The following is a 25695-nucleotide window of genomic DNA, read 5'->3' as shown; positions in this document are numbered from 1 at the left end:
GGGGCAGGGGCTGAGATCCGGTGTGTGCAGTTCTTCTCTAGGGGAGGCTGGTGTGCCCCTTTAAAACCCTGTCACATCTCTGAAGCAGCCCTGGGCAGGCGTCCTTCCCGCCCAGCATCATGCCTGGTGGACATCTGGGGAAGATGGAAGTCAAGCAGTACTTCCCCAGCTCCGGAAGCTCTCCTCTTGCTCTCGTCTCCATGAGGCTGGAGAGGGCTTAAATGTCCTACCCAGCATCCTTTGGGCTCTAGGGCCAGTGTCAAGTCCCATGAAGTCTGTTAGGGAGTAGAAACCCTCTTTGAAGTGAACCCGAATGCCGGCCTGTTTGAGCACATGGGTCAGGCCATTGGTTGGCACTTGGCTGTCGGTGGTTTGAATGCGCCCAGTGGTGCTGTGGCAGAAAGGCCTGGCGGTCTGCTCCCGTCAAGACAAGAGCCGGGAAAATCTCATGGGCAGTTCCGCTCACACGAGGTTGCCGTGATTTAGCATGGCATGATGGATGCACTTTTGAGGGGTCCCTGGGTGTGTGTGTGTGTGTGTGTGTGTGTGTGTGTGCAAATGCGCTCAACTGCCAATCACAAGGTTAGAAGTTCAAGTCCACCCGGAAGGGCGTCGAAAGAAAAGGCTGGCAAAACACCAGCCACGGACAACCTCTGGTCAACATTTGTCAGGGTGGTGAGAGGCAGGATTGAAAGGTTGCATCCTTGAACGTCCGAGGGCTGCTATAAAGTAGGGTGACAGCGTGGGTGACACTAAGAGCAGAGAGCGTGTTTTCTCACAGTCTGGTCTGAATTTGGGGCGTAACTCTTGGTCCTTCAAGTCACACGACGACGACGGCGGCAAATAGACACATCCACTGGCACAGAGTCGACTTGGACTCACGGAGCAGCCAGTGTGTCGAACCACTCACCCTTCCGTTGGCAGCCACACATCTTAACCACTGGGCCCTGGGAGCGCCTCAGCTCCTGCAGCCACTGCCCACGCTCGTTGCTCTGAGGCTGTGGATCCCGCCGCCTCTGTCCTCAGGGAGGCCTTCCCTCCGCGTGGCTGGCTCTTTGTTGTGTACTGCTCAGAAAGGCCTCCACTGGGGAGTCCTTCCTCCCCTGCCCGGGAGCACCCTGATATAACAAAAGGCCCATGTCTCAACAGAGCCGCATTCCCAGCCCCGGGGCTATTAAACCCTGTGGCAGCCTTTGCCTTCTGCGTTAGAACTGCAAAGGCTGTCTTAGGCACGCCATGGAGCGGCACCAGCAGACAATTGCAGCACGGCTGCTACGGGCGTGGGGGCCTGCAGCTGACCCCAGGGGGGAGGGGTGTCTCCCCACGCCTCACTGCTGTGCAAGTTGTCTTAGACGTGTGCTGTGGAAAATTGCCTGTCCTTTCCTGAGAACTTAGCTTAAGGAAATAACCAGAGCAGTGCACCGAGACGTGCCTTCCAGGAGAGCCGCCCCAGCATCGAACAGAACCAGGGAAACGGTCTGTGTGCCACCCCACCCCCACCAGGCCTAGTCCAACTCAGACCGACCCCCTAGGGCAGAGTAGAACTGCTCCTTGGGGTTTGCAAGACCATCAGTCTTGAAGGGAACAGCCTTGTTTTCCTCCCTCAGCATGACTGGTGGATTTGAACCAGGGACCTTGTGGTTGGCAGCTTAACCCTCACTGCCACTGGGCCTGCTTGTCTCCAGAACACCAAGTATAATGCAGAAATCTTTATATTTTTTTTGAGGGTTGAATAATGGAGGAAATACAAGGTAAGCAAACAGTGTGTATAGTAAGGATCAAATGTTAAAATCTGTCCGTAAATGCCTAAAAATGAGGCGTCCCAGTGCAAGGTCAGGCGGCGCCGTGGGGCAGTGGGTAAGAGGAGATGAGCGTCGCCGGCACTTTTCCTGGCTCAGATCCTGGACAAGGACTGTGGCTTTTGGAGGCTGACGCACTTGCCTGCAGGGACTGACGAGGAGGCGACTTTAGCAGGAAGAGAATTGGAGCTTCTTAAAAATGTGTTTGTTTTTACAGATCTGCCTCAGCCTCCTGCCTGGGGCTCATGAACCTGCGTCCCTTGGGACTTGTCTCAGGAAGGGTCTCCTGCCCACTCCCGGTCTCTGTCTTGCGGGAGTTCCCGGAGCCCCTGTGCAGCTGGGTCTTCCAAAATCAGCTGCTGCTTGGCTGGCCCAGCCAGCAGGTCCCCCGAGAGGATGCTAGGTTCCCGCAGTGGGAGTCAGCCAGGCTTTGGGACCAAGCAGCCTCAGGGTCTGTGGGGAATGCGGAGGGACAAATGTCTATGAGTCAACAAGTCCCAGAGCGGGGGTACAGCCCAGCTCTGCTCTGCAGCGACTGGCTGGGCGTCTTAATTCCTCCTTGCCGGCGAAGGGCTGCCTCTCCGGTGCAAAGCGGTTCTAGTTCATAGCTCTTCGCTGCGCGTCTACATAGCAGGCCCCGTGTTGGGCTCGGAGACAGAGAGAGGAGCAGGATGCAGCCCCTCGTCTTTGGGGGAAGTCTGGTGGGGAGACAAGCTGGGGCCATCTTAGTACGACGAGGAGCCTTCTGCCTGTTCCCAGAGAGGAAGCCACCCCCACCCCCACCCCCCTGCCATGCCTGGTCCTCCTTCCCAGCAGCCTTGACCGTGGGCCTCAGCTCTCTCTCACACACACGTACATGTGGGTGCACTCATAAGACCGCACACATACGTGTGCAGATAGACGTGTGCGCGCACAACTACACATGCAGCTGCCCTCCACCTTTTTTCTGTCGGAACTGACGTGACCTGGGAGGCAGACCGCCCCCCTGTTCCCCGCTTCCCCACCATTTTACAGAAGGGAGCAGGGCTGGCCCAGCCCGTCAACAAATGCCTGCTGCCTTGGCCCCCCACCCTGGAGAGCACTGGCCAGCCCCTCATCAATGGGTGTGCTGCCCTTCTCTGTGTTTTCACCCAGCTTCTTGAGGCCCCTCTCTGTTCCCCTGTGGCTGGTTTGTGTCCAGGACAGGCGGACAGTTGTTAATACAGCTGTGGCTCCCGTGAGACTCCGGGCGCTCTGTACCCTGGCGGCCCGAGGACCCTGCTGAATGAGACAGAGACAGATGAGGCAGGGATCTCCCACTCAGGACACCAAGGGAGCGGAGTTTGAGGGTGGTGAGCACACAGCATGGCTAGAGGAGCTGGGGACAGGGCCGGGTGCTGAGGACCTCGCCTGCACTGCGAGTCAGGAGCAGCTTGCGGAGGCTGCTGCAGCTTCAAGAGGCTTGGAGAACCCAAGCTGGCCCTGCTGGCAGCTTCCTAAAATGTGCCTCCTCCAGCTGCCCTTGCTGTCCCACCATCTGGTCCCGAGGTTGCTTGGTGTGGGTGAAGGGCAGCTGTACCTCTGGGGGTGCCAGCCGCAGCTGCGGGGAGGGCATGGCAGGCCCCGAGCTGAGATCCTGAGTTTGCCTGGATTGTCATTTTTGACCTTCACATACAGGTGCTCCTGGGGGCCTGCTTGGCAGTGAACTTACCATTCGTAACCACCCTGCCAGCCTGAGCCCACAGCCCCGGAGGGGGTATCCCTCCCTCCACCGCCCATGGCCTCTCTGTATCATTCCACTGTGGACTCTAACCTGAAACTCCAGGAGGGGGCCTGGGGGACAGAAGGGTACAGTTGTGGTGCCCCACCCCCCTGCCTTGTTGATAAGACCAAGGTGGGGGTCCTCGTTCCACCTGCCAGGTTAGAGGCGCCACCAGCCTCCCACCTCAGGGTCCCTCTCCTGCTCTTGGTCTGCCAGCTGTACCTGCTTTCCTCGTACAACTCTGCAGGGTCGGGGTCGGGTGTTAAAATTCACAGGACAGGCAATCCCGCCTGTCCATCCCGGCTCCCTCGGGTACCACTGATGAGTAAGCAGAAACCCAGAGACGATACTGGACTGATCCTGGTCATCCAGCAGTTTGCAGATGAGCCAGCCTGTCCATGGGTCTGTCTCCTCTCTCTCGGCTGAGCTTTCTTTCCACCTTCCCCGCCACCATAAAACCACAGCGTGTGGAGAGGAGATGCAGAGGAAATCGCCCTGGTCCAGCAGTGCGTGGGGAGCCCCGGGTGGTGTGAACTGCTAGGCATTCGACTGCCAAATGAAATGGCCACCAGAGGGACTTTGGAAGAAAGGCCCGGTGATCTCCGTGTGAAGCATCAGCCCTGCTGGCTACCCCCTGGGCTCTGCTTGTTCACCCTGGGCTGGAGTCGACTTGAGAATAACTGGTTGGATGAGTTGGTAGTCCTGTGGTCTTAGCATCTCACGTCCTCATTGGCCTAACAAGAGAAGGGTTAGATTTAGGAAGAGTCAGACTGAGATGGGTCAGGGGACAGACAGGTGTTGGTTTGGGGGTTCTTCTGTCAGTAACTCCCCAGAACTCCGATCCCACTAGGAGGAAGTGACCCAATGGGGACATAAGAGCCCCCTCCCCAGAGATTAATTTGAATAGTTTGATTTGGGGCTGTGAGGACCAGCTTCATCCCTCGGAGTTGCTGCTGCCTCCTCCTAGAGGCCCACCCACCTGTCCCCGTCATCACGGATGTGCCAGATGGAGCCCAAGGACCCCTCTTTGGCCCCTGGCCCCGACATCTGTTTCATATCTGTTTGATTCAGAAGCTGCTGCACAAGATGGACTCGTCCTATTGAGAAATCCTCCGGCCTGCACCCTCGCCTTCGGGGTCACCACGGGCAGATCCCTGGCTGGAGTGCCCAGCAGAGCAGCAGGGGGTGGGCTCCATCCTGCTGTGCCCATCTGCTGCTGGCTGGCAGGGGCAGGAAGGCTCAGGTCCTCCAGAGTCCTGGGGGCCAGGGCCCAATATGTGGCAGCCCCTTTAGGTCATAGCAGAGCCCAGTGGCAATGGGGGCCCATCTGTTCCAATGCTCGACACTCCCAGAATATTTAAAGGAAAGAGCAGGGCTGCTGAGTTGTCATGTATTTTGAATCTTTACTTTGAACAGAGTAACACTTTAACACCCACACAGAGCAGTGTGACTGTGCTATTCACGAGATAACAAATATTTGTGAAACCAAACCAAAACAAAACAAAAAAACAAGCAACCTGTAGTGTACTGAAGGCTGGAAGTGGCACACCAGTCTCAAGTCATTTGTGGAACGTGGCTGTGTGTGCCTGGATGGGCCCTGATGGTGCTGTGGGTTAGGAATAGGCTAGCAACCTCAGGTTGTGGGTTCAAGCCCCCCCAGCCACTCCAAAGAGAAAGACGAGGCTGTCATCATACTCTTTGGCAACCCTATAGGGAAGCGCTATGTCGATGGCAGTGGGTCAGGTGGTCGGTGATACAGCATTGAAAGAGCTTGCCTGCTAACCTAAAGGAAGCCACGCTGGCCACTCCCCGGGAGAGAGAGGAGGCCGTCTGCTCCCATACAGATTCACAGCTTTGGAAACCCCGTGGGTGGTCTCGGTCCTGGAGTTGTGAGTTGTGAGATGGAATCGGCTCGAAGCAGTGGGTTTGGCTTTTGTGGTATTTGCCTGAGCTGTGTGTGAGCCTCATTGGGGAGAACGTCAAGAGGAGAGGTCGCCCCTGAGGAGGCCCTTGGAGGGGGTGGTGCCCTATCGACTCCGCCACCCCTGCACCAGCCCTGGCCTGGGGGTGTCCTACAGGAGAGCATCAGGACCAGCCTGGAGAAGCAGGGACCGGGAAGTGCCCAGTGGAGCTGGTGAGGGTCCATTCCCTGCACTCTGCCCCCTGCTGGCCATCACAGAAATAAGTGGCATTTTGGTGGACCATGGTCCAGGGGCATGAGTGAGCTCCAGGGGGCCCAGAAGAACACAACCATGTTCTCATCATCCGACACTTGCTTTTATTCTCCCACATGGGCACAGGCGCTGAGGAGCCCCTGGGTACATTTTCAGATGTGTGCTGGCTTCTTCATGTCGCTATGACAGGCCACAGAAATAGGTTTTGTTAAGGAGGCTAGCAAGTCATGTTCAGGGCATCAGTTCCTGTGTTGGTGCTGGGCAAAGACCCTTGCCTCAGCCCCTGTGGCCCCCCTGTGCCCTGCTTCCATCTATTTTCCCCTGTTCATACTTGTTTGTCTCTCGCTGCTGGCTGTTCATTCTATCTATCCCTCAGAAGTGACTTGATTAAGGGCCCAGCCTGTCCTGATGGGGGTCGCATTGACATAACACAGAAAGCTCTGTGTCTGAGTAGGATCATATCTACATGTTTGGGGGGCAGGACCCCGGCACGTTTTGGTGGGACACAGTTCCATTCATACACGATGCTTTAAGAAATTTCCACTGGTTGAGTTTTGATACAGCAATCAAAGAAATCCACAATGATCTGAAAGATGATCAAAAATAACCCCCCTCCCTTCCTGTATTTCCAACAAAACAACAGATCACGAGAGACTTACAAGGTAGACTAGCGCATCCCATTAAGCCAAAAAGTTTAGGGAGGTTTGGAAAGATGTAAAGCGATGCCGCTCTTCTCACCATTTGCTTTAGGTTGGAAACTATACTTAATGGGTAGGCCACGTCATAGAATTGCTCTTTTTCAAACTAAACACGTTCACATTGTCTCCACATTAATCTCCAATATTATAGATAGCCTTCGATCGAGCCCACCTGTAAACAAAGGCTCTCCTTTTCGGCGCCTGTTGAATTGCGGCGATAGAATTCAGAGAACGCACCCTGTGGAAGTGCACAGGCCTGCGGGTCCTGGTGGGTGCACGGGGCTGGGAACGGGCAGTGCTGTCTGCTTTGGAGCCATTTCATCGCCCCGTCCCTCTGCGCAGTTGGTCCCCTTCCCCCTGCCCTGGCCAGCACTGGTCCAGCGCCTGTCTCTCTGTTTGTCAACGCTGAACACTGCAGATACACGACATCATGCGATAGGCGGCCGCCTTCACGTAACAGAATCGTCTCAAGACGAGTCTGTAGGGTCACGTCGATTGGCACTTTGTGTAGTTTCATAGCCCGGCCTGAAGGGAACACACTGTTTCCATCCATCCTTTGATAGCGAACGATGCCGATGGGTACGCTCGTTGCGCACTTCTGGGTAGACATGTGTTTCCCCTTGTCTTGGTTATGGACATCTACCTAGCCAACTGCTGGGTCCCATGGTAATCCTAGGGACCCCAGGTGGCATAATGGGTTAGCCGGCGGTATGAACCCACTAAGCCAGGTGTCAGGAGAAAGACGAGGCTTTCTGATCCCGCCAAGTTGTACAGCCTCAGAAACCCCAAGGGGCAGGTCTCCCCTGCCCTGCCCTCGGGGGTGGTTCTGAGTCAGAATCCACCCAATGGCAGAAAGCTCGAGTTTTGAGCTTGGTGTAATTCTGTGTCTAACGTTTTAAGGGCGTCAAGCCATTTTCCAGCTTTCATCATTGTTGAGTGCGTCAACAGGTCCTGAGGTGGAGAACCGCTTGCCAAATGAGATTCGTGCAGAGCGTGTGGGCGATTCTGTGCAGACCCTCATCCTTGCTGTAGGGTTGAGACACACCCCCCCCTCAAACTCATCACACACACACACAGAGACACACACACACACCCCACCACCACCACCACCCTTCGCACGAGATCAAAGCATGGTTGCGTCCTCAAAGACAAGGCACATACAAGTTACCCCCTCAGCAGGTTCTAGAGCAGTCTCCACCCAGTTGGATTCTGGGAGGCGCCATGCCCACTGTAGTCCCTGTGGCTGCTGCCCCCGAGATGGGCTGCAGCTGCCCTTCTGCCCTCCTCCCTGATCTCAAGGGCACTGGGACCCGTCCTCGGGAACCTTCTGGGGAGCAGAGCCCAGGGAGGCCTTGCCTGCCAAGCTGAGGAGGGCTGCCAGCTTCAGCCGCCCATCCCCCTGGGGCCACCGCTCAAGGTCCCTCAGGCTTAGCAGCAGCAAAGGGGCTCTCCCAAGCTGTCTTGCCTTCTGCTCTGTGACCAGGGCCCCTCCTGCAAGGGGACATGCTGAGGAAGGCAGGCGCTTGGGAGGAAGTGGGGTCATGTGCCCCACAGGGCTTGCCAGCTGTTCCCAATGACAAGAGCATGGCTCCTTCCCTCCTTTCTGCTTTGATGTCCTTCTAGTCGTTTCTACTCTCGTCGCTTGGCCACGTGCTTTGCGTAGCATTAGGGCTCCTTTGAGATGGGAGCTGTGTGCCCGCTGCCTGTAGCCTCCTTGTGCTGGGTTCTCAGGCATCGGCGAGGGTGATGGGTAGAAGCAGGTGGGAGATGTTTGGTGCTTTGATCTCAGACACACTAGGTCTCCCTCGGTGACCTTCTCCCATTCTTTTCCCTCTGCCTCCCTGCAGATGTGACTCTTGGCCCTGGGCTGGGCACCCCGAGCCATGGCCGACACCATCTTCAGCAGTGGGAACGACCAGTGGGTTTGCCCCAACGACCGGCAGCTTGCCCTGCGAGCCAAGTGAGTGCCAACGAGGCCTGGCCAAACGCCCGCCTCCCTGCCCTGCCCTCTCCTCCCTTCCCTGCCTCTCAGTGGGTTTCCCGTGAAGCTTACCATCAGAGGTCAGAAGAGAAGCTGGGAGTGAAAGACCCCATCCTGCAGAGGAACAGAGTGAGCTCCCGCTGACCAACTGCTTTCCCTGGTGACCACCAGCCAAGCCCACCGGACCCCACAGCTGTTCTGTCTCTACCACAGCCGGCTGCCAGGGGCCGCCACCTCGCTTGCCAATTAGGGGAGCCAGCAGCACCCAATCGGGACCAAGTGGAAGGGATTTGCAATTAGGCCATTATGAACCCGCAGGGAGACGAGAGGGGACATCAAAGGGAGACTCAAAATGAATCCGAAACACCCCGGAGGAATGGAGTCGGAGCGCAATGTGTGGGCATCTCCACACCACGCTTCCTTTGTGCCCCTCCTCAGCCTCCCCCTCCTACACCCCCCCCCGCCGCCCCCACGGGAGAGAGCGCAGGCTGGAAGTCATTCACTCGCCCTCTCTCCACCACCCCACCACCCGCCATCCGCCACAGCAAGACGGGGTGACTCTGCCTGACCCCTCCTGCGGTCCCTTCCATGCTCTGTGACCTGCTCTCCCTCGGAGCACCAGCAGCACAAAGCTGGTGTGGGCCTTTTAGAAGCGCGCCTGCGTTTATGTGCGCTCAGGGCCAGCTGCCTGGCAGCCCGACTGCAGAGCAGGGAGCTGTGCCCAAGGGCCCCTCTGGGTTGCCCAAGGCGAGTGCCTTCCCCCAAGTGAGGGACGTACCTGCAGCCCGCCATCAGGCACCTGTTAGTCACCCACTGCGTGCCAGGCACCGGCTGCCCCGCCCAAGCAAGACCCCAACGTGGCCCCTGAGCGCCAGGACCTGATGGGGAGAAGCGAACCATACCCTCCGCTTTATTGCACCCAGCTGCAGCACACACGGCGTGTTTGTAACCCGGGGGAGGTGTGTGGCCGCCCTGTGTCCAGCAAGTCCATCGGTTTTGCCGTTTTTTCCAACAGCGTGTGCTGGGTTCCTGTCTCTGTCCCATTCTGGTAACTGCTACGATATTTCAAACTGTTTCCTAATGCAGCCGTGTCTTTATGAAACCCAAGGGCCAAACTGCCCACCATGGAGTCCATTCTGATTCGACTGATAGTGACCCCTTTATAGGGTTTCCACAATGGCACATCTTTACGTTTTCTCTCAAGGAGCCCACGGTGGGTCTGAACCATCAACCTGTGGTTTGGTTAGCAGCTCAGCACCGAACCCACAGCACTCCCAGACTCCTCCCAGAGACCTACGTGAGGTCTCCCAGGTGGGCCTGTGCTGTTGTGGTGGTAGGAGGACGCGGCAGGGGGCTGCCTGGTTAGTCTAGGGCAGCAGTTCTCAACCTGTGGGTCGCGACCCCTTTGGGGGTCGAATGACCCTTTCTCAGGAGTCACCCGATTCATCACAGTAGCAAAATGACAGTGAAGAAGTAGCCATGAAAATAATGTTATGGTTGGGGGAGGGGGAGGGTGGTGGTGTTAGGAAGGTGGAGAACCACTGCCCTAGGGTTGGGGAAGGCTTTCCTACCATTTGCCGCAGCTCCTGAGGAAGGGTGGTATTCGATGGCGAAAAGGCAGAATAGCAGGTGCAAAGCAGGTGCAAAGGCCCTGAGGTGGAAGGAAGAAGACCTGCTGAGGACCTGAAAGGAGGCCACTGAGGTTAGAACACAGAGTAGGGGTGCAACTGGTGTGGAAGGGGGTTGGTTTAGGTGGGCAGGGCCTGTCCTTCAGAGACTCGGAATCCAAAGGGAAATAGAGCGCCCAAGTATCACGCACTGCTGGTCAAGGGAGAGATGCCTGGGTCTCACGGGACCACTGAACATGGCCTTTTAATGTGTCTGGGAGGAGGTCTAGGGGAAACGTCCCAATGAAGGCCACATCTGAGAGACGCCTTAAAGATTTCTTTAAAGGCTCGTGGCCAGTCCACTCCTAGTGGCAGACCCCAAAGAAACGACAGCGGAGACTCAACCCGACCGTGGACACCATTGTTCATGGTGACACCCTTCCAATAGCCACGAGGCCCAAACATCCCAAATGCCAGCGATTCCGAGTTCTCTCTCCGAATGTGCCTGTGGAAGTGGGATCCCACAGTATTGGTCCTCCGTGGCTGGCTTTTGCTCCGTACGACGAGGTCGCCTATGTGTTGTCGTGTGGGTCAGAGCTCCGCCCCTTTGTCCTGCTGCGTGATCGCCCCTGCCGTGTGTCGGCCGCAGACCCCTGGCCTCCTGCGAACCGTGCTGCAGTGCGCGTTGTCCATCCGGTCTCCGGTTGAGACCCTGATTTCAAGCCTCTGGGGTACGTGCCGAGGGGCTCACCTGTTAGTTCCATGTTTGACTTTGGGGGGAACTGTGAACATTTCCCACCACGATCCGTCTCACTTCCTGGTAGGACACCGATTAAAATTGTCATTTTTTGCTTGATGGTCAGTCACCACCCCTACCCCCTCCCACGCTGTGGCCTTCTCTGTCTGTAATGTGGAGTTCCCGGGTCCCATGTCCCACGGTGCTTAGCTGGAGCTGCCATCTTCGCCAAGGCTCAGTAGCTGGCTGATGGCAGAGCTAGGACCTGGAGCCTCGCGTCGATTGTCTGGTCCCTGCACCCTCGGCCCCGGCCCACAGCACCGGGCTGTAGAACATCTTCTTGGATGTTCCCGGACTCATTTCTGGGAAGCTACGGGTCTGGGGAAGCGGGGATGCTGGCCCGGGGGAGCATGGAGATGCCTCAGCGCTGTCCGTGTTGTTTTCTCGAGGCTGCAGACAGGCTGGTCTGTGCACACCTACCAGACGGAGAAGCAGAGGAGGAGCCAGTGTCTCAACCCCACGGAGGTGGAGGCCATCCTGCAGGTCATCCAGAGGGCTGAGAGACTGGACGTCATGGAGCAGCAGAGGATTGGGTAAGGGCCGTGCTGGAGCGGGGCAGGCGTGAGATGGGCTGAGAGGAGAACAAGGGAGCTAGTGCCAGACTCGGGGACCAGGAGCCTGGGATGGCGCAGTCTAGTGTTGGCCTTGCACCCCTGCGATGAACCAGAGACCACAGACTCAAAGCCCTCCTCAGATTCTCTGCCTGAACACCCCTGGATCCCAGCACCCCTAACCCACCCATCGCAGTCTCCATTTTCCTCTCCACAAGATGAATCTCCAGCACCCATCTGCCACCGTGCCGTACTGTGGTGGCTTGCATGTTGTCATGATACTGGAAGCTGTCCATCCGTATTTCTAGTACCAGCAGGGTCACCCCCGGGCAACAGATTCCAGCAGAGCTTCCAGATTAAGACAGACTAGGAAGATGAGCCTACGGATCAACTTCCAAACACTGATCCTACAGATCCCTTCAGAGTGGTATTCCATTTAGTGCAGGAAGATGAGCCCCCTCCCACCCACCCCACCTCCCCTCCACAAGTCAGAAAGCACTCAAAAGGCACAGTGGCTTCAGTAAGCAGACTCACGACCTTGAAGATGGTACAGGGCTGGACAGGTGCATGGGGTCGCTGAGTCAGAGATGACTCCACGGTCGCTGACAATAGGCTGGGGGCTGCTTTCTGGTGTGTGGACACCAGGCTGTGGGGAGGATGAGGGAGCTATTTGCTCTGCACATTAAGGGTCAGCTTCAGCTCAGCTGAGGGAGGCTGTTGGGTTGAGGCTGACCCATGACAGGTCCCACCAAGCAAGATGGGATATCTCTAATCAGAGAGCTCTCCAAGTTGCCCTCAGCCTTGTCCTGGTCTCCAGGGTCCAGCTCTGACTACTAGGCAGACTAAAAACTCGCATGTGTGAATATACACAGTCAAACCTATACCCATTCTACCTCTAGCTCACGAACACTGGCTGGCATCTACCTCTAACTCTAACACTGGCTCCATTCTCCACGTGCTACCACTGATCTCCGGCAGGCCTTCTCTGGGCATCATCCCCCATGCCTTACCCACCCCCCCAGTAGGGTGTACTTCAGAGGATGGCTGTCTAGCTGCTGTCATTTTGCCTGTTCCTGTCTGGCCTTCCTCCCTTTATCCATTGTAAGCTCCACAAGGGCAGGGACCCTGTCTGTCTTTGGCAAGTTCACGACAGTATTCCCAGCTTCTAGAACCATCTCTGGCAAAGAGTACGTTCGCAATGAATGGTTGGAGAGTGAGTGGATGAGTAGGAGTTAGCCGGGGAAGGGGCGGGGCAGTGAGCATGGTCCCACACGAGGGAACTGCACACAGCACATTGTGCGGCCGTACTGGGCAGTGGAGACAAGAAGGCCCTTCCCTCTGATGCCATGCCCTGTGCTGCAGGCGCCTGGTGGAGCGGTTGGAGACCATGAGGCGGAACGTGATGGGCAACGGCCTCTCCCAGTGTCTGCTCTGCGGGGAGGTGCTGGGCCTCCTGGGCAGCTCGTCTGTGTTCTGCAGAGACTGCAGGAAGGTAAGGCTCTGCTGCTTGGCTCTGCATCGTGTGTGTGTGTGTGTGTGTGTGTGTGTGTGTGTGTGTGAACGTGAACCCCACGCACATGATACCCCTGCTTCTCAGCAAGAAGACCGGGCGTCTGAAGGTCACCTGCCCTCCTCGTGTCAGGACCTGTTCTGAGGAGCAGACCTCTGGGTCCCTTAGGCCTGCGTGTGAACCCAGCTCGTGCCCTAGTGTATCTCAGGCCTGTCTCCCTCATCCGTGAAATAGAGGCCGGGAGAATGCGTATCTCAGAGCTATGAGGATGGAATGTCATTCGATGCAAACATTTAAAGCCTTGCCTGGGACATAGCTTAATTATCCCATAAACGTGACGTTACTGTGAGATAAATGGTGTTCTTCTTCGGGCCAAGCCATATGCCAGCATCGCCCTTTCTCTCTGTGTGAGCTCTCGATCCCTGACCATTCAAAGGACAGCGACCTGTGCAGCCAAGTCCAGTGGAGCTGCTCCTTGGGCTAGACACGCCCCTGATTGCAGGTCATGCCCGACTTCGGGGGGGTTCCAGCCCACTGACACCGGTGTAAGTAGGTTCAGACATGAGGCACATGAATACCTTTTTTTTTTTCTTTTTAAGTTTTTATATGGTTGCCTTTTATTATCAGCTTCTTTATCAATCCCATCTCCATCTGTCTCGGGGGTTGGAAATAGTACATCCAAGGGTAAGCATCTGTTTTAATAATACTAATGTAAGCATCTATTTTAATAATAATAAAAATATGTTAGGTCCCCACAGAGAGAGCCCTTGGTACAGTCGAGTGAAGCACTGCTCCGTCCTGGTTATTATGTGTGAGCCCGACGTTGCCGCCGGTGTCGGTTCATCTCCCTGAAGAGCTTCCTTTTCACTCGACTTTATCCTCGACTTTTCCAAGCATGGTGCCCTTTCCCAGGGCCTGGTCTCTCCTGATAACAGAGCTAAAGAGTACGTGAGACAAAGTCCCACCAATCTTTCTCTGAAGGAGCGTTCTGACAGTACTTCTTCCAAGACAGGTTTGCTTGTTCTTCGGGCAGTGCCCGGTACTTTCCGTCTTCTCTGCCGACATCATTCAAACGCAGCCATTCTCCTCTGGTCTTCTTGCAGCTTCCAGCCTCCACACGCACCTTGAGGCAACTGACAATGTCATGGCTTGGTCCCAAACGCACTGCCATTGACTGGGTTCTGCTGCACAACAAGCCTGCAGGACAGAGTAGAACGGCCTCTGGGAGTTTCCAAGACTGACTCCTCCTTCGCCCTTGGAGCAGCTAGTCGCTTTTGAACTGCTGACTTTGCAGTTAGCAGCCCAACACATAACCAGTACACCCCCGGGGCTCCCCATGACTTGGGTCAGGTGTCCCTTAATGCTCCAGACGGCACCTTTACAACCCTTTAACGAGGCCTCGGGCTGTAGATTTCCCTAATGTTTGACTCCCAGTGTGCTACACCAATTCCAAACCACAAACACACCCACTCCACAGGCGAAGGGTCGGATGACCCGAGCATTTGGTCCATTGTCATAACTCCACGCATGGAAGGTTCCAGATCCTCTGAATGTATCCCTGGGAACGGGGAAATGTTTCCAGTCCAAAATTTAGTGAGACTTATCTAAATGGCCCTTTATGTATTTTATAGTAACATTTCAGTGCTTCCTGAAGCTGCCTGGGGCCTTGGGCAAAGCAACTGAAGCCCCTGAGGAAGTTTAGGGACAAAAAGCAAAAACATTGGCTGATCCTTTCATGGTAAGAAAAATGTTGATGACATTCCTCCTTCCTCTTCCTCAGTAGTTCTCCTTCAGCATTTCTCTCCTCCTTAAAGTCCATTACTGCTCTGTCAACTCCCCTTCTCCATGACCTTTGAGCGCTCCACATCGGTGCCGTCATGACCTACCTCCAGTGTTCTTTCCATGTGGACAGCCACCCCACCCCACCCCATCCGTCTCGGCCGTCTCTTCCATCATTGTGTCTTCATCAGATGCTTGGAGCGTGTTCACATAACTTAGCCATTTTCCCTCCATGCAATTTCCTCCCAGGAAGAGGCAGTGTTTCCGGTGCTCTGAAGAATGTTCTAGTACTTCCAGCCATGGCGCCCTGTTACCATACCACCATCTGTTGCAGCTTCTGGCTAGGCAACCATCGCCCACAGGTAGTATACACTGACGGAGGCGATTGCACCTGGCGGAATCCCAGCCGGCTGCAGGGAGGAGGTAGCTGTCCTGCTCTCCCATCTTGATGTCGATCATCTTCGAGAAGATGAGGTCCTGGGCCACCCACGAACAGCAGCAGAATCTCAAAAGGAATGCTCTTTTTAAGGCATGGCTGGAAATAATTTAAACACCTGCCTTCAAGTAACACACTTGCCATCTAGACCGCGGAGTCCCTCTGGGACTCTTGTACATGCGCCAGTTCTGCCCCCACTTCACAGTTGTTCCCGTGTCCGAGCCCATGTTTGCAGCCACTGAGTCAAGCCACCTAGTCAGGGGTGGATGGTACCACCCCTCCACCTGGCCAAGCCGAATGTGCTTCTCCAAGCACTGGTCTCTCCTGAAAACACATGCATAGTACGTGAGACGGAGTCTCGCCATCCTTGCCCCTCAGGAGCATTTTGGTTGTACTTTTTCCAAATCAGATCTCCTTGTTCTTGGGCAATCGCGGTAGTCTGCCAGCACCATCATGCAGGTGTAGCCATTTTCCTTCAGTCTTCCGGATTCCCTGCTCGACTTTCACGGGCACGGGAAGTGGTTGAAGATACCCTGGTTCAGGACAGGCGCATCTTAGTCCTCAAAGGAGCACCGTCACTTTTCAACGCTCCTGTAGGGACTTGTTTTTGCTGGTATTTCTGAATGCTTGAGGGCTTTCAGAACAGTACGCCAGAAAAGGTTTGCATTTTGGTCCGGCCGTCTCCCCGCCAAACAGCAGCAGCATTGTGCCCTTCGATGCCTTGCGACGAGGCATGGACTTCGTCTCTTCATGAATCTAGCTCCATCCTGGCATCCTGTTCCCAAAACAAGCGTGTTCCACCCGGGTTCCAAGCCTGCTCGGGTAGATAGCCTTCATCTCGTATTATCTCGTCCGGCTCATCATTGAGATTGTTGGCAGCTCTACCAGCAGCGCTTCCTGCCTCCCCAGTGATAGGCGTGTTATGTAAGCCAAAAGGCTGCGTTGGAGGCGGCCCCTGCGGGCATTCGAGAGCCCGTGGGCCTCTCCCCTTTGCTGTTATCCTGTCCTCGTGCTGGTCTCCTGTCTAAACCATCGCGGGCTTGTCTGCCTCATGGATCGACCCTCGCCTCTCCTTGGTTAAAATGGTCTGTTCTGTGCTAACCCTCCTTTATCTGCTGTCCACGGCCGTTCGCATCCTTAGTGATTACCAACGCGGCGGGTCCAGGCGTTCCTTCTCTTTCCATGACCATGGCTGGATGAGCCTCAACTCTACAGCCAGGTTTCCTCGCCTGCTCTTTGGCTGAGGATGTTCGGGGTCACTGTTGCTGGTGTTTTTGTTTGTTTTGTCTTGTGAGCGCTCTCGTTGAGGGTACTAGCAGTGCCGGGGTCACAGGAGAAGAAATGGGAACAACTCAGCTTCCTGTTAGTAGTCGATGCTTGCTGGGCCACAAAACACTGAGTGGGGCACAACCTCGGGGCCTGGCCTACAGTGCCGTCAGTCTCCTGGCTGTCGGCCCCTGCACAGTTCAGTTGTCATTAGAGCTCCATACTCATTCCTCGGGGCCACTCCTGACTGATGGGCACCTGGGGACTTGTCTGCCCTGTCTTTGAGGAGATTGATAGACCTGTGATCATCCATCCATCCATCCACTCATCCTGCAGATAGTAGCCTGCCTGTCATACCTAGGTGCTGGTGATACAGTGAACAAGTCAGAGTTTTTCCCGGAGAGGAAGAAGGTGTGCAAATGTAGGTTAATACCTAGTAAGTGGGCCCAGGGCTCTGAGATGGGCTGAAGCCCGGTGGTCTTGCTCCGGAAGGGCCTCTCACACCAGTGGGAGCCGACCCCCAGAAGACCCAGGCTGGAAGGGTAAACCAGGTGGAGGGAACCGCACAGGGACCGAAGGAGGGCATCTGGCTTGGGGGGCAAGCAATGGGCATGGCCGTCCCCGCAGAGCTTGGTAACTTGTTCCAGCTTCGATGGGACTCCTCCGGGAGTGTTTTCAGCCGGGTGTGACGTGATCTGATCTGTGCTTGTGAGTGATGGAGGCGAGTGGATCGCAGGGACATCGAGTGAGGCCCAGGACGTGAGTCCGATGGTGATGGCCGCCATTGGGTGACGATGGGCTTGGGGACAAAGCCAGAAGCTAAGAAAGCATTGGCCTCTGAACGGCAGTCTAAGCGGAGGTGGGAGGATAAGAGAAGGCAAGAGCATTGGATACGGCAGATGCCCTGGATGGGAGGTCTCTTGCTCACCCTGCCCAGTGGGGCTACCGGCCTCCTGGATTCTACTACTGCCACAGAAGCCAGGGCCCTGACTGGCTCACCCCGGGCACACCCTGCACTCCCCCGGGGTGTCACTAGCTCAAGCTGCTCGTGAACAAGGGGGCACGGCACTCATCTTCCCTACAGGCAAGGGCGTCCAGGTGGGATGGTGAGGTGGTCATGACCAGGGCTGGGATGGAGGCCCCAGCTCAGCCACCGCTGACCCACGACAAGGCCCTTAGCCTCCCTGGGCCTCTGTTTGTGTGGGGAACCCTGGGGCCTGGGGCACGGGCAGATGGTAAGTAAGGACAGAGGTTCTAAGGAGACACCTGCTGTGCACACCCAGGTCAGGATATGGGGCTCCGGGGCGCACAGGCGCCCTGTGAGGGCCCTGCCGTGCGTAGTAGCTGCCATCTGATGAGGGAGGAAGTGGCTGGGTGCTGCCTGCCCCCCTGGGTAATTGGGCTGCCCGCCCAGGCTGTGTCCTTATTATGGGAGCTGTAAAGGGAGGCAGCGGCTGGAGGCAGCTCGTTAGAGAGGTCTGGCCTTCCTAATTGCTGAGGGTCTGAGTCAGCTGGGGAGCCAGGCAGGCTGTGCGGAGCACACCACCCCCTTCCCCTTCCCCTCCAGCCCGAGATGCTGCTGCCACTTGACTGGGAGGCAGTCGGGTTTTTCCCTGGCTTCCGTGCCTGGCACGGGTTGAGGAGACTGTGGGGGAGTGATCGGCTCAGTACTGTGTGCCCTGGTGAGCATGGCATCGAGCCGGCTCCCGGGAACCCTCCCCGGACCAAACGCCATCTGCGCACTGGTTGGTGTGTTGTTGTGACTCTTATGTCTGTCCACCTCCTGGACCCTTTTTCTTTTCTTTTTTTTTATTTATTTTTTTTAATTTTAACAATTTATTGGGGCTCATACAATTCTTTTCACAGTTCATGCATATACATACATCAATTGTATAAAGTACATCTGTACAGTCTTTGCCCTAATCATTTTTTTCTCTTTTCTTCTTTTACATTTTATTAGGGACTCATACAACTCTTACCACAATCCATACATATACATACATCAATTGTATAAAGCACATCCATACATTCCCTGCCCCAATCATTCTCAAGGCATTTGCTCTCCACTTAAGCCCCTTGCATCAGGTCCTCTTTTTTTCCCCCCCCCCTCCCTCCCCATTCCCCCCTCCCTCATATGCCCTTGGTAATTTATACATCGTTGTTTTGTCATATCTTGCCCTATCCGGAGTCTCCCTTCCCCCCTTCTCTGCTGTCCCTCTCCCAGGGAAGAGGTCACATGTGGATCCTTGTAATCAGTTCCCCCTTTCCAACCCACTCACCCTCCACTCTCCCAGCATCGTCCCTCACACCCTTGGTCCTGAAGGTATCATCCACTCTGGATTCCCTGTACCTCCAACCCTCATATGCACCAGTGTGCAGCCTCTGTCCTATCCAGCCCTGCAAGGTAGAATTCGGATCATGGTAGTTGGGGGGAGGAAGCATCCAGGATCCGGGGGAAAGCTGTGTTCTTCATCGATACTACCTCACACCCTAATTAACCCATCTCCTCTCCTAAACCCCTCTATGAGGGGATCTCCATTGGTCGACACTTGGGCCTTGGGTCTCCACTCTGCACTTCCCCCTTCATTTAATATGATATATATATACATATATATACATACATATATACATATACACATATATACACATGCATACACACACTTATATCTTTTTTTTTTTTTTGCATGATACCTTATACCTGGTCCCTTGGGCACCTCGTGATCGCACTGGCCGGTGTGCTTCTTCCATGTGGGCTTATTTGCTTCTGAGCTAGATGGCCGCTTGTTCACCTTCAAGCCTTTAAGACCCCAGACACTATCTCTTTTGATAGCCGGGCACCATCAGCTTTCTTCACCACATTTGCTTATGCACCCATTTGTCTTCAGCGATCCTATCATGGAGGTGTGCAGTCAATGATATGATTTTTTGTTCTTTGATGCCTGGTAACTGATCCCTTTGGGACCACTCGATCACACAGGCTGGTGTGTTCTTCCATGTGGACTTTGTTGCTTCTGAGCTAGATGGCCGCTTGTTTATCTTCAAGCCTTTAAGACCCCAGTCACTATCTCTTTTGATAGCCGGGCACCATCAGCTTTCTTCACCACATTTACTTGTTCACCCACTTTGGCTCCAGCTGTTGTGTCGGGAGAGTGAGCATCATAGAGTTCCAATTTAATAAAAGAAGGTATTCATGCATTGAGGGAGTGTTTGAGTAGAGGCCCAAGGTCCTTCCGCCACCTTAATACTTGACCTATAAATATAGACACATAGATCTATTTCCCCATCCTCCTATATATATTTGCATGTACATGTCTTTGTCTAGACCTCCATGAATGCCCTTTGACTCCTAGCTCTTTCCTCCATCTCCCTTGACTTTCCTCCTGCCCTACTACCATGCTTCATCGCCACCTGGGCTAGAGTATACCTCTTCTCTAAGCAACCTTACCCTTGATCGTTTCCCACCAGGCCTGCCACTCCCCCTTCTCTACCATTTGGGGTCCCATGTTTTTCCCTTGTCCCTGAGTTTGTTACCACCACTTCCTTACCCCCCCTACCCCCCCACCCCAAGTCCCCCCAGAACTGTCGGTCCCGTTGTTTTTCCTCCAGATAGTTCATCCAGCCTGTCCTATTCAGACAGACCTGTGGAGTCACTAACATGCACGAAAACTAGACAGAGGAAAACAAAGCAACAGTATACAACCAGACAACAAAACAACAAAAACAAACCACTGACAAAGAACAGAATAAAACAGTTCACTAGAGAAAAGCTTGTAGTTAGTTCAGGGATCGTTTGCTGGCCCTTAGGAGCATTTTCCAGTCCAGTCTGTTGGGGCACCACGCCCTGGCCCCAAAGTCCACTTTCAGCATTCCCTGGGGACCTTGCCACTCCATTCCCTTGCTGTTCCGCTGCACTCCCCCAGTGATTTGCCTCGGTGTGGTGGGATCAGGTCAGGTGCAATTCCCACTCTGTGTCTCCGGTGCTGTCCCCTGTATCGCCCTTAGTCACTGAGGGGCATCATGTCTCATAGTGGGGCCAGCCATGTTGTTCTCTCTGTGGACTGGCTGCTCTACTCAGGAACATCATCATCACGGCCTGGTGGGCCAGGCTGTGCTCCACTCTCTCCTCCTGCCCCTTCATCTGCTCCATTTTCTTTATTTTTTAATAGATCATTTTATTGGGGCTCTTACAGCTCAGCACAGTCCATACTTCCATTGTGTCAAGCACACTTGTACATAGGTTGCCATCATCATTTTCAAAGCATTTTCTTTCTACTTGGGCCCTTGGCATCAGCTCCTCTTCCCCTGCCCTCACCCTCCCACTCTTGTGACCCCTTGATAAATTATAAATTATTTTTTATTTTACATCATTCACTGTCTCTCTTCACCCACATTTCTGTTGTTTATCCCCCTGGCTGAGGGGGTTAATACATCTATCATTGAGATCGGTGACCCATTTCTCCCCCTTCCCTGCTAACCTCCTGGTATCGCCACTCTCATTATTGGCCCTGAGGGATTTATCTGTCCTGGATTCTGTGTGTCAAGAGCTCTTCTCTGTATCAGTGTACATGCTCTGGTCTAGCTAGATTTGTTTGGTAGAACTGGGGTTGTGATAGTGGGGCGAGGAGGAAGCATTAAAGAAGTAGAGGGATGTTGTGTATTTTGTCGGTGCTATACTGCACGCTGGCTGGCTGGATCCCGGAGCCTCTTTAAAGTGCTGAAACGCAAGGGTGTTAGCCAGAAGACTGAGCCATGTTCTCTTCAATGGCCTCGTCCACGTGTGAGGGTTGGACGCTGAGTAAGGAAGACCCAGGAAGCATCGATGCATTTGAATTACGGTGCTGACAACTGAAAGTACCGTGAACTTCTCAAAGAATCAGCAAGTCTGTCTCGGGCGAAGTACAGCCAGGATGTTCCTTAGCGGAAGGTGGCAAGACTGGGGCTCGTCTGTGTTAGACATGGTGTCCGGAGAGAAAGACATCGTGCTTGGTCAAGTGGAAGGGCAGTGCCCAAGAGAAGACCTTTGACTCAGTGGCTGGACACAGCGGCTGCAACAACAGCCTCAAACCTAAGAACCTTGTGGGGGTGGCACCAGACCGGGCACAGGGTGGCTGTGAGTCAGGACTGACACAGTGGCGCCTGACAACTACCCCCTGGAGGGCATCCCCCGTGTCACCCACCCGCCACTCGACCACACAGAGGCCCTGTCCTAGCCACTGCTTTTTCCTGATGACCACAGTACGCGAGCCACCGCCTGTTCATCCTTGCGTTTGAGGGGAATTCCAGTTGTATTTCTGTGGGGGGTTGGTTGCTTCTTCTGACTTAGTGAACGAGGAGGGGGCAGAGCCCTTAGGGGAAGTTCAGTCCAGGTGGGTGGGGAGCAGGCGTTGCAGCTGCTCGGGATAGAGGCTGCTGTGGGGATCTGGGCCAGAACATGACCTCTCCACCCACCTGCCCTGAAGAGGTGTGTTCTGCTGGGGCCTTCAGATCCCCTCTCACAGGTGAGCTAGAAGCCCGGGCTGCCTAGGGCTCTGGGAGAAGCAAAGGGCATTTCCCTGTCACTCCTTCTGAGCCGATGGCTCCACAGAAGTAGAGCCCTGCCTGCCCCTGGCAGTTTCATTCCAGGCTCCTAGGAGGAGCCTGCCGGTCTCTAAGAGGTATAAGAGGTGGAGGGAGGCCTGGCCCCACCCAACACCCTCACCGGACCCCCAAACCCATAGCACTGAGGGTGAGGTCAGGCACGCTGCAGTCTGTGGGCACCGCCTGGGCTTGTTGGAGAGAGAGCCCCAGGCTGAGATCTTTGATTCTCAAGGTTGACGGATATGTAAAATCTAACTGAGAGGGGTGGGGGGCAGCCCTCCTAAGGATTGTACCCTCGCTCAGGTTTGAAAGCCCCTGCTCTCAGGCCCTGGCCCCAGGCCTGGCTCCCTGCCCTGCCGTCTTCCCCGTACTCTCCTTCTGTCCCTCCCTGTACACACTCCTTCCTCCCCACCCCCATCCCCTGCACATACTCCTTCCTCCCCACCCCACCCCCGACCCCATACAGGGGTGCCTGTCCCCCTCTCTCTGGCCACATTCCCTCTGACCTGACCGGGAGGCCTGGTTTTGCATGGCATTGCCCTTCAGGGTTTGAAGTGTGGCCCGAGGGAGGCTGGAGGCGGCACTCCCGCTGCTCCTGATAAAGAAGGGAAGCAGCCATCCACCTGCTCCGTTAGGTTTCCGGAGTGGTTCCCAGCCCTGAGGGAATTCCCTCAGCGGCGGCAGCAGCATGTGAAGTGTAAATGCAAGTGACTTTCATGAGGGAAAGGGAAGTTTCAGGTTTTCACAGGCAATCCCAAAAGGGCGCCCTGAGAGAGACCTGAGAGGGGTTTGGTCCCCAGGGCCCAGGTGGCATGGGTGCACTCTGCCCTCCCACCTGCAAGCCACACCCGAACAAGAGAAGAGTCACAGAGGAGTCCTAAGCCAGGCTCTTGGCACCTCTGGCTGGGCGAGCATGTTTGGAGGTATTGGCCGACCTCATTGGCTAAGTTAAGGGCACCTGGATGATGTCACGTGGCTGGGCCTTGTCAGGGTGGTGGACCTCCCACCTGGGCCTCGGGTCCCTGTGTCTGAGCATGCTCAGTTGGGATCTTTCCATAAGTGTCTAATGTGGGTGCCTGATTTCTTTCCAACCCTTTGTTGTAGTCCTCTGCAGGCATTGGGGAGACACCCCCCACTTAGTCCTTATTCTGGTGACCTAACACTTGGGGTCACCTGGGCAGACTAGGATGGCAGGGTGCTGGTCAGAGGGTATGCCCCGCTGCCTCCTTTCAGACCCCAGTGTAGAAGCCCCTGCTCTGCCCAGCATGCAGATACAGTGCTGCCTCTGCTGGGCACCAGCATGAAGACGTCTTTGGGGAGTCAGGAGTGCCCTGTTGGCCTTGTCAGGGGCCACCCTCTCACCCCGACCCTCACCCTCCTGGCAGAGTGACACTCCACCCCCAGTGTTTCCAGTCACTTCCTCAAGACCCACGAGTGTGCTTGGGCACTCCCAGTTCAAAACCTCTACCTCTGCAGCCAACCTCAGCACCCAGCCTGGGGTGGGGCAGGGTGGCATGCAGATGAGAGCACCCCTCCCCCAAGGTTGTCACCTCCTTTGCAGCCTGGGATATTGCCCTTCCTTGTAAGTGAAGTGATGGAATTTCATGGAGGGCTTGCTTCTCTGGATAAGGTGCTGTATCCATTCATCCTACACAGCCGCCCTGGGGTCCGGCTGTCGGCCAGGCCTGGGGTCAGCGGGCTGCAGCAGGCCCAGAGCGGCTCCATAATAAGAGAGAGCCTGCACTGCTCACTCGTGTAAGGGTGCACTTAAACCGCCCAGCAACACTCTGCCAACACTGTAGCAATCCCCTTTTACAGGTGGAGAAACTGAGGCACAGAGAGGCTAAGTACCGTACCCAAGGGCACTCAGCCAGCTGGTTGTAGGTGCCAGGAGCCTGTCCCGGGCATCGTTGCTCATAACCAATGCCCTCCATCACCCTCAGGACCACAGTCCAGCAGGGTCAGATGGACCATGAGCAAGTAAGCGTGGTAATTTCAGGTCACAGTGAGTGAAAGCATGGAAAGAGAGTAGGGGGGCTGTGGGTAGCATGGCAGCCAGTGAGAAGGGCGTGAGAGGGCTCACCGTGGGTCGCCAGGGGGAGGGGGATGTCAGAGCTGAGCCCAGCAAGTCCATTTTGGCTGCAGAGTATCCCAAGGCAGAGGGCACAGCAGGTGCCAGGCACTGGGCCAGGCAGAGGCCCAGCCTAATCTGGGAACTCAAGAGAAGCCCAGAGAGGCATGTGGGGGTGAGGGTGGGGGTTCCGACCTACACAGTGGGGGTTACCGTGCCTCGCCCCGCAGAGTCACTTTGCTATTGTCAACTGTCCTTCTGTTGGAGCCCCGTTCCTGGCCACCCCAGACACACAGGGTTTTCATCAGCTGATTTCTGGAAGGAGATCACCAGGCCTCTCTACCTAGCCCATCTGAGTCTGGAAGTAGCCTGAAAGCTGTGGAGCGTCATGGCAACACGCAAGCCTCCACTGACAGACAGTGCCTAGGACTCGAACCAGGGCCGCCTCCTGCATGGGAGGGTGAGGCCTCTGCCGCTGAGCCAGCACTGCTCCTGACAAACTAGTGATCAGCCAGTTGGTTCCTGGCACCCGCGTGTGTCAGAGAAGAACTGTGCCCCATCGGGGTTTCTTATTTTTATTTTCAGTCTTGGTTTATTAATTTTCTTTCCTTTAAAAAAAAGCTTTATTGGGCATTGGGTGTAGGTGTTCAGAGCTGATCTGTTTTCCATTCAGCAGAACCATGCACATTTGCTTCATGTCATTGGTTGCAATGCTTCACAGAGTAGCAGCCTCCTTATCGTTTTCTCCCAGTGTTTTCTACCTCCATTCCTTTCTCTGGACCCTCTGAACGCCACCCTTGGGCAAGCACGGCCCTTTTGACCTCCAATGGTTGACTATCAGAAGGTGGGTTATTGGTCCCTTCACAGACCGGTCTGTTGTTTGCCTGAAAACTGGGCCCCGGAGGCGAGTTCATTTCCAGACCCAAAGGATGAGTAAGCACCTCAGAGCTTCCACCATCTCTATCCCACCGGGCAAGCCTGGACTTTTCTCAGCAGGGTTTTTCCAGGCTGACTTTTAGGAAGCAGATTGCCAGGCCACCCTTCTAAGGCACGTCTGGGTGAAATCAAAGCTCCATCTTTTTGGTTAGCAGCGCCGCCCTGGGGGGATCCTTTCCTTGGATGAACTTGAAACATCCTAACGAGGAGGCAATTTCTTTTTGCAGACCCTCCTCGCTGGGGGCCGGGGCAGCAGTCCCGTGTGTCCCTGTCCCCACTCCCTTTTCTAAGCAGGACTTGGCGTCTCGGTACCCCCGGGGGCCACCGAGAGCCGCCTTCTTGGCAGCGGTCTTCCCCTCCTTGCCTGGGATCTGGGCTCACTGCGTGTCCGCCCCACTCAGCCTGTGGAAGATCAAGACGTGGGTTTTTATCCCATTATCAAGATGGATCTTTTTCATTCCGCTACTGATGCTTCCGAAATTCCCCCAGAAAAGTCAATTCGTCTGCCCTGGGGGCTCGCTCTGGCTGCCTGTGCGCCGGCGCTGCTTGGCAGGCATTCCTTGGCTCCCGCCTCTGGGCTGGGAGGATTGAACCAGACATCACCGAGCAGCGTCTTGGAACATCTGCCTTTTCAGGAGTCTGACGAGCAGAACATCTCCATTAAGGCCCACGTTCTTCTGGCCGCTCTATGACTGCAGCGTGGCGCCCGCCCTCCCCAGTGGCCGCTGCTTCCCCATGTTGTGCTGCTCAGAGCCCACGCCATCCGCTCCACT

General features: G+C 55.4%; 1 protein-coding gene across 3 annotated transcripts in view; it reads left to right on the top strand.

Moving 5' to 3' along the window:
* Positions 1–25695, top strand: part of RPH3AL (rabphilin 3A like (without C2 domains)) — a 187813-nt gene that overhangs the window by 84435 nt on the left and 77683 nt on the right. For all 3 annotated transcript variants that reach the window (XM_075561239.1, XM_075561241.1, XM_075561240.1), the window contains exons 3-5: positions 8260–8372; positions 11186–11329; positions 12710–12839. In XM_075561239.1, the coding sequence (XP_075417354.1) occupies positions 8296–8372; positions 11186–11329; positions 12710–12839 (351 nt within the window). In that variant the 5' untranslated portion in view covers positions 8260–8295. The remainder of the gene's footprint in view (positions 1–8259; positions 8373–11185; positions 11330–12709; positions 12840–25695) is intronic.

This window comes from Tenrec ecaudatus, chromosome 10 (genome assembly GCF_050624435.1).
Source record: "Tenrec ecaudatus isolate mTenEca1 chromosome 10, mTenEca1.hap1, whole genome shotgun sequence".
Lineage (NCBI taxonomy): Eukaryota > Metazoa > Chordata > Mammalia > Afrosoricida > Tenrecidae > Tenrec > Tenrec ecaudatus.
The sequence above is the reverse complement of the archived record's forward strand: the minus strand, read 5'-3'. Positions and strand labels throughout refer to the sequence as shown.